Source organism: Bactrocera dorsalis, chromosome 2 (genome assembly GCF_023373825.1).
Source record: "Bactrocera dorsalis isolate Fly_Bdor chromosome 2, ASM2337382v1, whole genome shotgun sequence".
Lineage (NCBI taxonomy): Eukaryota > Metazoa > Arthropoda > Insecta > Diptera > Tephritidae > Bactrocera > Bactrocera dorsalis.
The window spans coordinates 63,392,183-63,406,617 of NC_064304.1; the positions used below are offsets into that span (position 1 = coordinate 63,392,183).

Sequence of the window (14,435 nt, forward strand, 5' to 3'; positions counted from 1 at the left end):
TCGTTAATCTCTTGTTTTCTTTCAACCATGTCATCATGATCGGGCACACCTGTTATAAAGCTAAATATGGATCATAGAAAGTCGAATGCTCTTTTAGTCCTACGCGCTAAGAGTTGATACTTGAGGACTTCATTATTATTAATTAATGCTAAGTCATCTAAGAATCCTGTCTCTGCGACTGTATGATCGTGCATGAATTATGCTATAGTTTCGTAGTGTTCTAATATCGTTGTTAAGTTTACCATATGGAATAAATAATTTTGTTCCTGTGTATGAAGCATCTGTTTGTGTTAAATCGAATTTATTTCCTTCTAAATTAGTCAATGTTAGTCCTTGCACTTGAAAGTACAGTTATATCAATATTATTACTTTGAAAATTTCTAATGTTATCTTTATGGGCGATCCTCCCCTTGGTTTTTATGACTACGTCCTCACGGATTTCTTTTACTACGTGTTTGACGTATCTTTTACTGAATTTGTCTCCTCTATTGTTTTTTCAAATATAGTTTGTTATTATTTTTATTTTTCCCCTGAAAACAGCAATCCTAACAAAACGCGTGCTAATATTTCTGCATTGCCGTTTTGAAGAGAACGTATATTTACAGAGAAGGTTCACGATGTCAAAAATTTAGGGATATTTCAATTTTGGGATATTTACTGTTTTGGATGAGTGCATTTCACCACAGAAAATTATTAGCGCGTTTCACCACTTAACATCAGGGGCACGACAATAACAGAACTGAGTAGTTGTTAGAGCCAATGGGAAAAAATATGTTAACATATATAAAAGAGAGCCAATGTACGTTAAAGCTAATATAAACATACATATATATTTTTAAATGCAGGTGTTTTCTGGTTGGTGGAAAAGTTCTTGTATTCTATGTTTGTATGTATGTATATGCAAGTAGTTGGATTCCTTCTAATCCTAATATATTTGGGTGAGGAAATTGCGCCAAAAATGAAAGTTGAAAAAGAAATTGTCAACGGAATTTTAGTTCTGATAGAATTTCGTCGAGAAAAGTTTAGCTCGGTCGCCAATTCGTTTTTTAAGTGTTTTAAGTAATTTTTAAATAATTTTAATCAAAAAATGTCTAGAGTAAGGAAGTGTCGCGTTCGCGAGTGTGAGACAGAATCTTCCGGAAGATTCTTCTCATTCCCTAAAGGAGAGGAGGAGTTGATGAAGTGGGTGGAAAATTTACGGATCCCACCAACGCAGGATTTACCCACCCACAATGCATTTGTTTGCATTAAGCACTTCGAACAAAGTGCTGTGGGTGTGAAAAAGTTGAAGGCACATGCTGTGCCCACCCTAAACCTTGGTAAGTGATGTTTTTTAAAGTTTAAAATGTGCATTGTTTTATTTTGTATATACATATGTACATATAAGTACATATCGCTCATTTACATGAAAAGTGTCATAAGTTGTTTTTAGAATATGGAAACCAGCATAAGTTTATTGAATAAAGTAGTGAAGTGTAGTAAAATATTTTCTTTGGCATAAACGTTGTTTGTGAAAAATATACGGGCATGTGCTGCAATTCGTTTTCGCACGAAATTGTCAGCGAAATCGTTCTGATATGTGCTGAATTTCACTGATCCGTTTTCGTTTTCGAACATCAAATCGCAACGATTTGGCATGTGCCAGAAATCGAAACCGCCATTTGTTTTCCATTTTGAAATCGTGCAGCTGCGGGCACGCGAATTTATTGAAAAATTGAAGGAAACATTAGAAATGTAAGTATTTTAAATTTGTATTTATTAAGATATACTAATTATGCCTTTAAATTTAGGGGCAAGCATAAAACGCCAAGGCAAGACGAAACTTTTTTAAGTTTTATGCAGCAGCATCCTGACATTGCCAAAAATTATGTCAAGGGCGACCGAGTGGCAGCGGAGGCTCTTTGGGCAGAACTAGCCAAAGAATTAAACAGCCAAGGACCACCACAAAAAGATATCAACGGATGGAAAAAGGTCAAAAGAGATATTCTTAAGTACACATAAGTGGTTATTAACAATTTTTCTTGAGCAGGTTTGGTCGGACTGGAAGGGCTGCGTACGCAAAAAAATTGCACACAACAAATCGGAGACAAGAGCTACCGGCGGAGGTCCCTTCAACCAATTTGTCTTAAGCTGCACTGAAGAAAAAATTGCAGAACTTTGCGGTCTTTATACTTGTGTAGAAGGTATTCCACAAAGTTCCTCATTCGGTGTACAATGCGACAATAGCAATGAATCATCTGATGACGAAAATCCCACACCGAGTACTTCAGCGGTTGCAACAAGAACGCGAAGACCAAATTCAATGCAAGCATGTATCAAAGAACACATGGCCACGGAAGCAGGTGCGGTTGATTGTATATCTGGAACGTTAGGGAAGCTCCTGGAAAGTTTTGATGACACCAAAAATATTTTGAAAGATAGCAATGGTGCAGTGATAAAATCGATGGAAAAGTTATGCGATCTCATTTCAATACAGAACTCTCTTACCGCAGAACAAAATGAAATTTTGCGTCAGCATAATTCCATAAAGGAGAGAATTGGGAAAGAAAAAAGTGATATGAAGAAACGCATGTTGGAGATAGAGGAAGAAAAGTGGGAGTGGACGAAACGTGCAAGATAATTTTAATTTATTATTTTTTTTTTAAATACTTAAAATGTTATGAGATCTCGGCTCTCTTTGGGCCTCTTTGTTTATTCTGTAGTAGGAAATAAAACTGCAAGAAGATGTTGTGTTTTAATTTTTAATAGAACGCCTTGCGCATGCACTTACACAGGCTCTGGAATATCCAAAGGATTGGAGTGGTCTCTTAAAAGTCGTCGCGCAACCTTTTCATCACTTTTCCAGTTCATTTGATTCAATAAATAAGCAGAAAGAATGAAAACGCTCGTTTTAACACAAATCTTCAACTCAAAATTAAACAATTTTTTTCTTTTCTCTGACAATCAGCTGTTTCGAACTTAACTTCGAACTTCACTGAAATCGCGTGGAATTCAGCACACCCCAAACTAATTCATGCGATTTGCAATTTCGGAAACGGAACGAAATCGCGTGATTTCCAGCACATGCCCGATAAAGTAATTTTTATCGTAAAATATCTGTGTTCATGTAAATGAGCGATATATGTGTGTTTACACTTACACCCAATTTATTGGGGAACACACACCACTGCTTTAATTGAAATAAAAGTATCTTATTTTTAGGTTTATATTTAACAATTTTATTTAAATCATTAAGTTTGTATTTTTACAAGTTAATAAATATGATGCCGATGTTGGCGATCGAGCGGCTTCGGATCGTGGTCGAACGCATGAGGGATTTACTTGGCGCCACGTATCATCGAACGTACATACAAATGTATAAAACGAAAAGTGCATCAGCGAGGAGTGCGTGACGAATTGTTGACGTGGCGAATGTTGGTAGCGACTGTATAATCGCGGTAGAGGAGCGTAGATGTCGACCCGGCGCAGGGTTTGAACTAATGTGATGTAGCGCTCTGGATGGTTGAGGATTCGAATTAACGCGCACAGGATCGGTGAAATGTTTTACTGTAGAATAGCGTGAGTTGTGATCGCGGCGCAGTGTATCGAACGAATGGATTAGAATCCATTGAGTTGAATTTACTCAGGGGACCATCCTTTATGCTGAGTGGGTGGATGTACAAGTGTGGTGAGTTGTCTTGTGTGCGAGTGTGGTGTCGTCAAGTATTAGTGTGTGCTAGTTTTTCCGGTTTAAGTGGGGGGATGCTTAACTCATTTATATGTACATACATACATATGTAGGTGTACATAATAATAGAAGTGTTTTAAATTCATTAGGTATGATTCAACTACAATTTATAAATAAGAATAAATATTTTTCTAGATATATAAAGAATATGCTAATGTTTTCAAAATTCAAAAAAAGGAAAAAATTAAGAAAAAAATTTCATAAAATGTCAAATGGAAAAAATTCTGTTTGAATTGTAATATCAAACTGTTTGATTTGTATGATCAAACTTTAAACTTAAATCAGATTTTTAGATTCTTACCACTGGCTCGTTTCTAAGCTGAGAAATATTTCATTCTAATTTTATTTTCAAAGCTTTAAATACTATTTTTCAAAATATCCTAAATAACTAAATTTATGTACATGTGTGCATGGGCGAATCCAGAGTAGAATTTTGGGGAGGGAACACTTATATAATTTTGTATTTGCAACTCAAAGTATTTTTCTTCGCGGAGTGCCACTTTTGATGGAAATAATGTATTACGTTTAACTTTACCCCGTTGATCCGCGCGTGTGTGTATGTTTATGTTGCCTATGTTTTAACATACATACATATGCACGTTGTGTTCATGTGCGTACGTTCACAAACATTGTTTTGCATGACAACGCATCTCATATTTAATATATGCAATGTATGTTCAATATATTTGAACATAGATATTTAATATTAGTGGACTGTATGTTTTTATATATTTCTTATCTTATTATATTGCTGCACTCCGTCCTTTTGTAGCAATTTTAGAAGAGATTAGAATTAGAACCCCAAAATGAAGACGTAGGCTATGCATTAGATAGTCGTGAACGATTTGCTCGATCGGCACGTTACTATCAAAGTAATGCGCTTAAATTGAATAAGAAGATCGAAGAGTTAGAGGGTATTATTAAAGACTTGGAAAAAAGGTATCAAGACCTTAGTAAATGTGCAATAGTTGCGGATGTCAATTCATGCAAAGATGCTGTAACATTCGCTAGGATGATCGTCACGAAGCGCACTACTTTCAGTGACGATGAAAGGGCATTGGCACAAAACATTAATTACATGTCCAATAAATCCTATAATTTTATGCGTGACGATTTAGGTTTCGCTTTACCAAGCAAGAGCTCTCTTTTGCGATGGCGCCCCATAAAGTATGTTGTCCCAGGGTTCGATGCCAATGTCTTGGGAAATGTAGAGAAAATTTCAAAAAAGATGTCTGTTTTAGAACGAAATTGCGTTCTATTATTTGATGAAATATCAATTAAGACCGACCTAACATACAATAGAGTTAGGGATGTTATTGACGGGTTTGTGGATTATGGGGAAGGCCATTGTGAAATGAAATTAGGTAGTAAGTGTTGTTTTTTCATGATAAAAGGGTTGAGTTCCAATTGGAAATATGTGTTTTCTTATTATATTTCCAAAAATGGACTTTCTACATACAAATTAGAAGAAATTTTAAATAAGAACATCACAGCACTAAAGTCAATTGGTCTGAACGTAAAAGCTTTAGTCTGTGATCAAGGGCCCGCTAATATTTCAGTTATGAATTATTTAAATATTTCTGAAGAAAAACCCTTTTATTGGTACGAAGGTTCCAAGATATATTGTTTATATGACTATTGCCATCTTTTTAAGTCCGTCCGAAACACATTTATGAAACATGATATTTCAACTCCAGATGGAATAGCCAGCTTTAAAGTTATAAAAAAAACTTTACTCCATAGATCAGGACAATACATGTTTCAAGATATGTCCAAAACTCACAGAGGCCCACGTATATCCTAGCGTTTTTGAAAAAATGTCCGTAAAACGTGCAACCCAAGTTCTGAGCAATTCGGTTGCGGCTGGCATAGAAATGGCCGATAGCCAAAATTTATTCGGTTCCGACGAATATATATTAAAATGTGCAAAGCCTACGCGGTTATTTGTTAAAAAAATGAATGATCTGTTCGATGATCTAGACTGCAAAAATTTTGTTTCAAAAAATCCCTTAAAATATCCGTTATTAAAGAACGACTCCGGGAAGGTCCAGCGTCTCTTTGATTACCTTAAGTATTTGAAATCAATAAAACTTCCGAACATGGCTCACAGTAGGTGTATAAGTGGGTTCTGTTCCACAATTGTTGGAATGATTCAGTTGAGCCAAGAATTATTCAAGGAACAAAAGGAATTAAGTTATTTATTCCTTGGGAAACTGAATCAAGACGCGTTGGAAAAATTTTTTTTTATAGAATCCGAGCTAGCCAGGGTATCAATACCCATCCGTCTGCTAATGAGATACAATATATAGTAGCTCGATTAATTTCGATGAAAATTTTGAGGCAAAATTTTCAAAATAAGGGGGCTAACTGTGAGGATGATGACGACATAAATTTAGATTGGAACTCACGCCCCGAAGATCGTCATCTAGAAGTACAGGGAGTTGAACACGAATCTGAGCAACTCGATCTGGAATCGTTTAGTATTCCAGACGAAAACTTTGTTGAAGAGGACGACACAGCTGACGTCCAGATCAAGCGGTATTACACTGGCTATGGTATTTACTAAAAAATTCTTGTACTCACCGCAATAGATAAATTTTCAAAGTATGCTTTAGCGAAAATTTTAAAATCAAAAGCAGTGGAAGATGTCAAAGAACCGTTAAAAGAAATAATTTTGGCATTCGGTATCCCTAAATCCATGGTCATAGATAACGAAAAATCCCTAATCTCCGCAAAAATAAATTTCCTACTCAAAGATCAATTTGGCATACAAATCTTTACTACACCCCCTTACTCCAGCTCTGTTAATGGTCAAGTAGAAAGACTTCATTCTACCCTTTCAGAAATTATGAGATGTATAAAACCAGATAAACTTCATACAACTTTTCATGATTTACTTACAAGAACAAAACACAAGTATAACAGATCAATTCACTCCACCACCAGTAGAAAGCCTATAGACACATTTTTCCACAGAAATTCAAATAATGATCTAAAAAAAAGCTATCTTGGATAAACAAGACATCATTAATCGTTTGACAGAAAAACAAAAACAGAACTTAAATTACCATAACCAAATTAGGCATGAAATCAAAAGTTAGTCACCAGGAGAAGAGATTTTCGTCAGGATTAACAGGAGATTAGGATCAAAACTTACGCCAAGGTTTAAAAAAGAAATAGTTAAAGAAGATAGGAATACAACCGTCCTCACGATGGCAGGAAGGACTGTTCACAAAAACAATATTAAAAAACAATAAAATATTTTTTCAGATTCTTCCTAACTTGTGTGGCGACGGAGGTCCAAATCTTGGATTATACGTCTTCATACGTTATCACGATCAGTAGAGGTACAACAAAAATTCAGCAAGGAACTTTTACTATTTTGCATCTAATAGACCTGGCACAGTACGCAATATCCATATCCAACACCCATACATTTATCCAACAAAATATCCCAAATCACCACAACCTGTATCCTATCCTGACCCACGAATTAAGACTTACCGAAAATATTTTAGAAAATATAAAACCCACAGGGTTCTCATTTACTACTCCGTAGCAGCAAAATTTCTAGAATTATTGCTATGCTATCGCTACCGCTATCACTTTTCCGGGAGCCACAGCATAGTCGTAGCATAACAATGTAAAAAAAGTGCTCTACTCTGCTCCGAGTTTTGTTAGGTAAAAAACTATAGCTGGAGCGGGAGCAAAAAATTAAATTCTGCGCTATGCTCTGGCGTAGCGGTAGCAAAAAATTGGGAGCGGTAGCACAGCAGAGCTAATGAAAATTTTCATGTGCTACAACTCCCGCATGTGTTTGTTGTTTTTTTTCTTTTTTGCTATTTTCTGTCATAATATTTGAATTAATTGAATAATTCAAACAAAAAAATGTTATGCAAATCATTTTGGCACTTGTTGCGTCAAGTGACTTTATAAATCTAAAATCAAATATTTTAAGAAATATATTAATAAAGTCAATTAGATAATAATTGAATAAATTATACATATATATTTTTTATTATGTAAAATATTTACCATTTATTTACCTTGGAAATACCATACAAAAACTTCCTTGAAATATTTAGCCCTAAAAATTAACATTAAAAACTGGACCAAGGAATGTAAAAATTGTCCATAGAAAATACACGACAATCCTGATTTTTTATCTTTAAAGGTATTTTAAGGCATCGCTTGACTTTAGACGCATGTTTCTCAGAATTGATCACTCTTCTTCTTCACATTTCGTGCGAATGCGAATTTCTTGGAAAAATCAAGTTTAGAGCCCCGTAATACCTCGCCGGTGTGAGTTTCGACTTTGTTGCTGTGGGCACTTTTGTAGAGTGAACAATTCTGAGAAACATGTGTCTAAAGTCAAGCGATGCCTTAAAATACCTCTGATCTGTAGGAATTTAAAGATAAAAAATCAGGATTGTCGTGTATTTTCTATGGACAATTTTTACATGCCTTGGTCCAGTTTTTAATGTTAATATTTAGGGCTAAAAATTTCAAGGAAACTGAAAAAAAATAATAGTTAAAAAAATAACACCCTAATGTATATAAAAAAGGGGAAAGTAATGTAGTTAAAATTAATTTCGAAAATTCATAGAATTGAGTATTGTAATACATTTGGAATAGATGATGTTTTTGGTAATATAAAAATGGTAAATATTTTACATAATAAAAAAATATATATGTATAATTTATTCAATTATTATCTAATTGACTTTATTAATATATTTCTTAAAATATTTGATTTTAGATTTATAAAGTCACTTGACGCAACAAGTGCCAAAATGATTTGCATAACATTTTTTTGTTTGAATTATTCAATTAATTCAAATATTATGACAGAAAATAGCAAAAAAAGAAAAAAAACAACAAACACATGCGGGAGTTGTAGCACATGAAAATTTTCATTAGCTCTGCTGTGCTACCGCTCCCAATTTTTTGCTACCGCTACGCCAGAGCATAGCGCAGAATTTAATTTTTTGTTCCCGCTCCAGCTATAGTTTTTTACCCAACAAAACTCGGAGCAGAGTAGAGCACTTCTTTTACATTGTTATGCTAAGGCAATGCTGTGGCTCCCGACAAAGTGAGAGCGGTAGCAAGAGTAAAATGAAATGCTATGGGAGTAGCATAGTTTTTCAAACGCTGAACACTCACTATAAAAAATAAAAGGGCAATAATCGCCATAGGTACTATTTGGAAGTACGTCGCAGGATAACCAGATCACGACGACTTTGAAATAATAGCTAATACTCGTAATATAAATGATCTAAATAAAAATAATAATAAACAAGTTTATGTAAACGAAGCTCTTAATAAAAGATTAAATAACCTAACAAATATGGTAAATAAAATTTCAAATACCATAAGAAAAGATGTATTATTAGAAAACGAAATAGTTATAAATTTACAAAACAGAGTAAGATTAATCAAAGAAGAATTGATAAATATTCAAAATAGAATCGAATGGGCATTAAGTAAAATTAGAGAAGAACTATTATGCTTGTGAGTCCCGAAGATGCACTCCAATTTGCTAAATAGAGTTTTTGGGTTATATAGTAGCTCAAAATGTCATCAAACCAGACCCAAATAAAATAAAATTAATCTTAAAATATCCAATACCAAAAAGTTTACGAGCATTAAGAGGATTTTTGGAACTTGCAGGATATTATCGTAAGTATGTTAAAGGATATGCTGCGATAGCCAAACTTTTGATAAAATAGCTATCAGGAGAAAACGGAAGGATTTCTAAAGCTAAATCAAATAATAACCCTAGATGAGGAAGGAATGTCATTGAATTTTAATTTGGCTTCAGAAATGAAATTGATACAGCCTGACTACTCAAAAACATTTGTATTAACTACCGATGCATCTAACGTTGCAATGGGAGCGGTACTATCGCAAGGGGGTAAACCAATTACCTTCATTTCAAAATTTTCTTAATAAAGCAGAAAGAAATTATGCAATTAAAGGAAAAGAGCTTTATGCCATTGTTTGGGCACTAAAAAATCTACGAAATTAATTCTATGTTGTAACCCATTTTGAAATACATACTGATCATCAATAATTAACATTTGCTTTATCACCCCGCAATCCTAATCCAAAAACCAAAAGATGGCACGAATTTTCTCCAAAATTTGTACACCAACACGGTAAATCCAATATTGTAGCTGTTGCATTGTCGCGTCTTGAATTATATAACATTTCCGATGAATCCCAGAGCCAAGAATCCCAACATTCAGCACAGAGTAGTGAAAGCATTCAAATACAAGAAACGCAAATACCCATAAATCAATTTAAACAATAAATAATATTGTGTAAGAACAGATTTACGGTCCATGAGTTAAAACCTCTGGAAACAAAAGGCATTGAATAGAATTTGATACTGTAGAAAATTTTTCAACAATTTTGAAGGAATATATTCAGCCAAAGTTAGTGACGGGGATTCACTGTACTGTTGAAGATTTGAATGAAGGCCAAGAAACTCTCAAACAAACTTTTCAAAACAAATTTTCATTTACAAAACTTTTTTTAATGGATATTATTAATAGAGAATATCAGTCCAGATTAATCAAACAAACCCATAATAGAGCTCATCGAAGCTATAATTAAAATATTGTATTAAACAGATAGAAAAATTGTATTACTGGCCAGAAATGAGTTAAAGAATGAAAGAATACGTTCGAAATTGTATGATATGCAATAAAAATAAATATGATCGCCATCCCACGAAAATACCAATAGGCAAAGCCCCAACCTCAGAAATAGAAGGGGAACAACTTCTTTTAGACATTTTCTACGAAACTAAAATTTATCACATGTGTAACACTTATTCAAAATTTTTAATATTAAAACATATAGAAGATAAATCAAATATCGGAGAAAAGGTTTTAGAATTGCTTCAAAGTTTCACAGTAACAAAACAAATTACTTTAACCATGAACCAAGCTTTACCACACCAACATTTAAGTCCTTAATGCATAGGTTAAGTATTGAAATTTATTTTTGTAATCCACGTCACAGCATAACTAACGAACAAGTTAAAAGAGTCTATTCAACAATTGAAATAGCCAGTTGTATAAAAGAAGAATACAATATTGTCAATAATTTAGAAACAATACTTAGAGCAGTGCAAAAATACAATACAACAATACATTCAGTATCGAACTGTAAGCCAAATGAAGTATTTTATAATAAAATAAACCATTAAAATTTGCCAACAACTTTAAAGCAAGCCAGAAGAAAATGCTAACGCTTCATAATAAACATAGATCAGATAAGCAATATCATCCTGGCCAAATTATTTACGAGAAAATAATAGGAGAGGGAAATAAATTACAACCTAGATATAAAAAACAGCAAGTTAAGGAATATTTAGAGAATAAAAAATAATTAATAATCGAAATAGAACTATTCATAAAGATAATATAAAATCATAATTAATATAGGTTTCCAATATGATCATTTTAATTTTCACTACACTAATCAGCTCAGCAGCCGCTGATGTTATAGACTATACCCGACAAGACTACGTACTTATCGAAAATGGAGATATTTTCATTTATGAGGAATACGGCGACCTTTTTCACATTACTTATTTATCTTATTTTGAAAATATATAAAGCAGACGAAAATTTAAATTTTTAGAGTAATAACGAATAAAATCACTACAGCCTAGTAATTATTACACAGGAAACAGAATCTGAAATTTTGATATTTCAAACTTTATTAGAACAATTAGAACAAAAGCATTTTAGGCAAAAAAGGCGTATAAATGAATTAGGAACACTTTGGAAATAGATAGCTGGAACAGCAGACCATGATGACTTTATAAAAATGAACAACAAATTGGACGTACTAGTAATAAATAACAATAAACAATTCAACACAAATACAGAAATTTTTAAAATACAGTGACACCGTAAATAATATTAAAGGTGATACCACAAACAGGAAAGTTAAAAGAAAATGAAATCAATATGTTATACATGAACTGCAAAATTTAATAAATGCAACAACTTTTAGGAAATTTGGAATTTTAAATGCAACAATTTTACATTTTAATTTAAAAAACATAACATATTACCAACACGGTATAATGACCATAAAAGATTTAATGGGCATTTCTAAATTTAAAATAGCCAAAAAAGGGGACATAATTATAATTTATATAAAATACCCTAAAATAGAACTAACATGTAAGTATTATTAGTGACCAGAACATAACATATTGCAACAATAAATTTTTTAATATTCAAAATTGTAAAACAGAAATTTCAAAAGCCTGTTGTAAACTAAATAAAAAAGCACATGTTTGTCAGAAATTTTAAACAAAAAAGAAGGAAAATGTAATAAATGAAAAGAAAATATTAGTTTCAGGAAAAAATATTGTAGACAATCAAACATTGAATGGAACATATTTAATAACATTTGAAAATTATACTGTTATAAATAATCAAACTTATGAAAACATTGAAATAAATGTTTGGAATTATTTCAAAAATAACCATTTAAATAATTTTGAAATTTTATAATATATTGAAACAACTAATAAACTGTTAAAATTAGATAATATAAACATTTTAGCAGAACGGAACAAGAACATCAGAGTTCATTCATTTTTTTGGTACATAATTTTAATCTTGGCAATACTTTTCATAACTTACATAATACTAAAATTAAAAAAATCTAGCGAAATTCCAAAACCAATCGAAAATTAGTAATTTCAAGAAATTACGTATAATGCTCTTTTAGACCAAATATATAAATGAACTCAAATTAATAGTGAATAGAGCCCCCGCATAGCAACCTTACCATAACTGTAAATAAAATTGAATCTTTGAATTTTGCAATTACACTGTCTCATAAATTAAAAATCTTAATTAACGTTTTTGATTTTTTAAAAATTCGATATGCTTTTTCCGTTCTGAATCCAATAATCCATTCTTATCAAAACAATATCGCTCGCCCTCACAAGAAGGCATAACAATAATAATTGTAAAGTAAACAGAACGCTTAACGTTCTGCCGAAATATGCTGAAAGAGCAAACATTATAATTGACACTTTCTTTGTTCTGGATTCAATCACTAGCTGATGCTTACACTTCAGCTTTAGCTTTAATTTTAAGTAAATAAGACCAAAATGTATAAATACTCGTACTAGTGAATAAATTAGTACACAATTTATATAGAGCTCCACCAACTGCCTTATATAAAATGAAAATCAATTTTGTTTGTTTTCGATTTATGATATCATTTAATCAACAAATCGATAAATGTTGAAGTTGATTAAAATTAAATGTCGACGAATAGGGCGGCGAGAATCCAATTCCAACTTGGCGTCGCTGGCGTTCGAATTGATGCAGGTCATGGTAGAGTTGTTGTTGCGAAAATATTAAATATTTGGAGAAAGAGGTCAGCGCGCAGAAACCGAGTTGTTGCAACGCTTCTATTCAAAGTTGATGTGATGTTGATAAGATGTGTAACGGAAAGGTGTCTCCTTTCCCGTTTTCCATCCTTTTTGCTGAGTTTGTTGGTGTATAGAGATGATGAGTTCTAATGTGGTGAATTAAGCTGTCTTATTAGGGTGCGCCAGTTTTTCCGGGTAGAGTGAGTGGATGCTTAACTCATTTAAACATGAATAATATTACGTATGTACATATATGCTATTGCATGTATTTCGGCGTACTGTTAGTAGAGTTGCCGAAAGCGCCGAATACATGCTGTAAATCCTGAATATGCCTTTGGTTTTAAACATAATATTTGGTATTTATTTACATTTACATGCGTTTGGCTAGGACCTATATTTTGCGGGTTTGTCCGACTTATTATTATAGTAAACATATGTATGCGTTGTTTGCTTTTATTCATTTCATTAGCGCTTATTTAAACTTCTTATTTCATCGGTATGGTATACCGGTTGTTTATTATTTGCCTTTTCTATGTTATCGGCTTATAAAGAATAGTAACTCCACGCCTAGCTCAGATGTGGCCAGAATGGGTACTCCTTAGCCCTAGATTTAAGACTATGAAATTAGAGGGATCTTGCGTGAGAATGGCCGTAAGTGGAGAACGGCTTCGATTCATAGAGTAGAAAATTCTTCATAATTAAGTTGATCCTTTGTATAGCTGATTCCCATAACCCACCCATATGAGGAGCACTTGGATATGTGCGATGAGAGCGACCTTTGTCTTTTGTAAGTGTGGGTGCGTCACTGTATCGCATTGGGAGTATGAGGATCCCTCCCTTTCGAGATCTTGTTTATTTTTGTAAATTTATGAAAAGTGTTGATTTTTTTTTAACTTTTTATACAATTTACGCCACCGCTCTAGGATTTGGTGAGAATTGTTGTTTTTTACTTTTCTGGTAATGCAGAGGTGCAAATGCTTACCAGAATGGGGTCCCAGCTGTCTGTAGGAATATTTTGTGTCGACAGAATCGACAAATAGTTAGAAACATTGGGTTGTAGTCTTACAAATTCTTCGCCTGTTTCTTTCTTAATTTTACGCAAGTTTAGTAGTGTCGTTACTTGCTTATCGACCAGTGCTCTTTCGTTTTCATATCTAGCTTTTAGATCTTCCCAAGCCAAATTGAAATTGTCGTCTTTTATTCATACGAACTGTTTAACTATTTCGCCTGCTTGACCTTTTGCTTTGTATCGAAGTGATACAATTTTTGTGCTTTTGATAGTTGTGGATGGTT

General features: G+C 33.1%; 2 protein-coding genes across 2 annotated transcripts in view; one reads left to right on the plus strand and one right to left on the minus strand.

Annotated features, from left to right (window-relative positions):
- The window catches only part of LOC125776669 (uncharacterized), a 532,635-nt gene that overhangs the window by 164,125 nt on the left and 354,075 nt on the right, over positions 1-14,435 (minus strand). The window lies entirely within an intron of this gene.
- Positions 1,495-2,873, plus strand: LOC125776694 (uncharacterized). The gene is made up of 3 exons (XM_049450226.1): positions 1,495-1,734; positions 1,791-1,971; positions 2,030-2,873. The coding sequence occupies exons 1-3, from the start codon at positions 1,637-1,639 to the stop codon at positions 2,618-2,620; spliced, it is 870 nt and encodes a 289-aa protein (XP_049306183.1). The 5' UTR covers positions 1,495-1,636; the 3' UTR covers positions 2,621-2,873.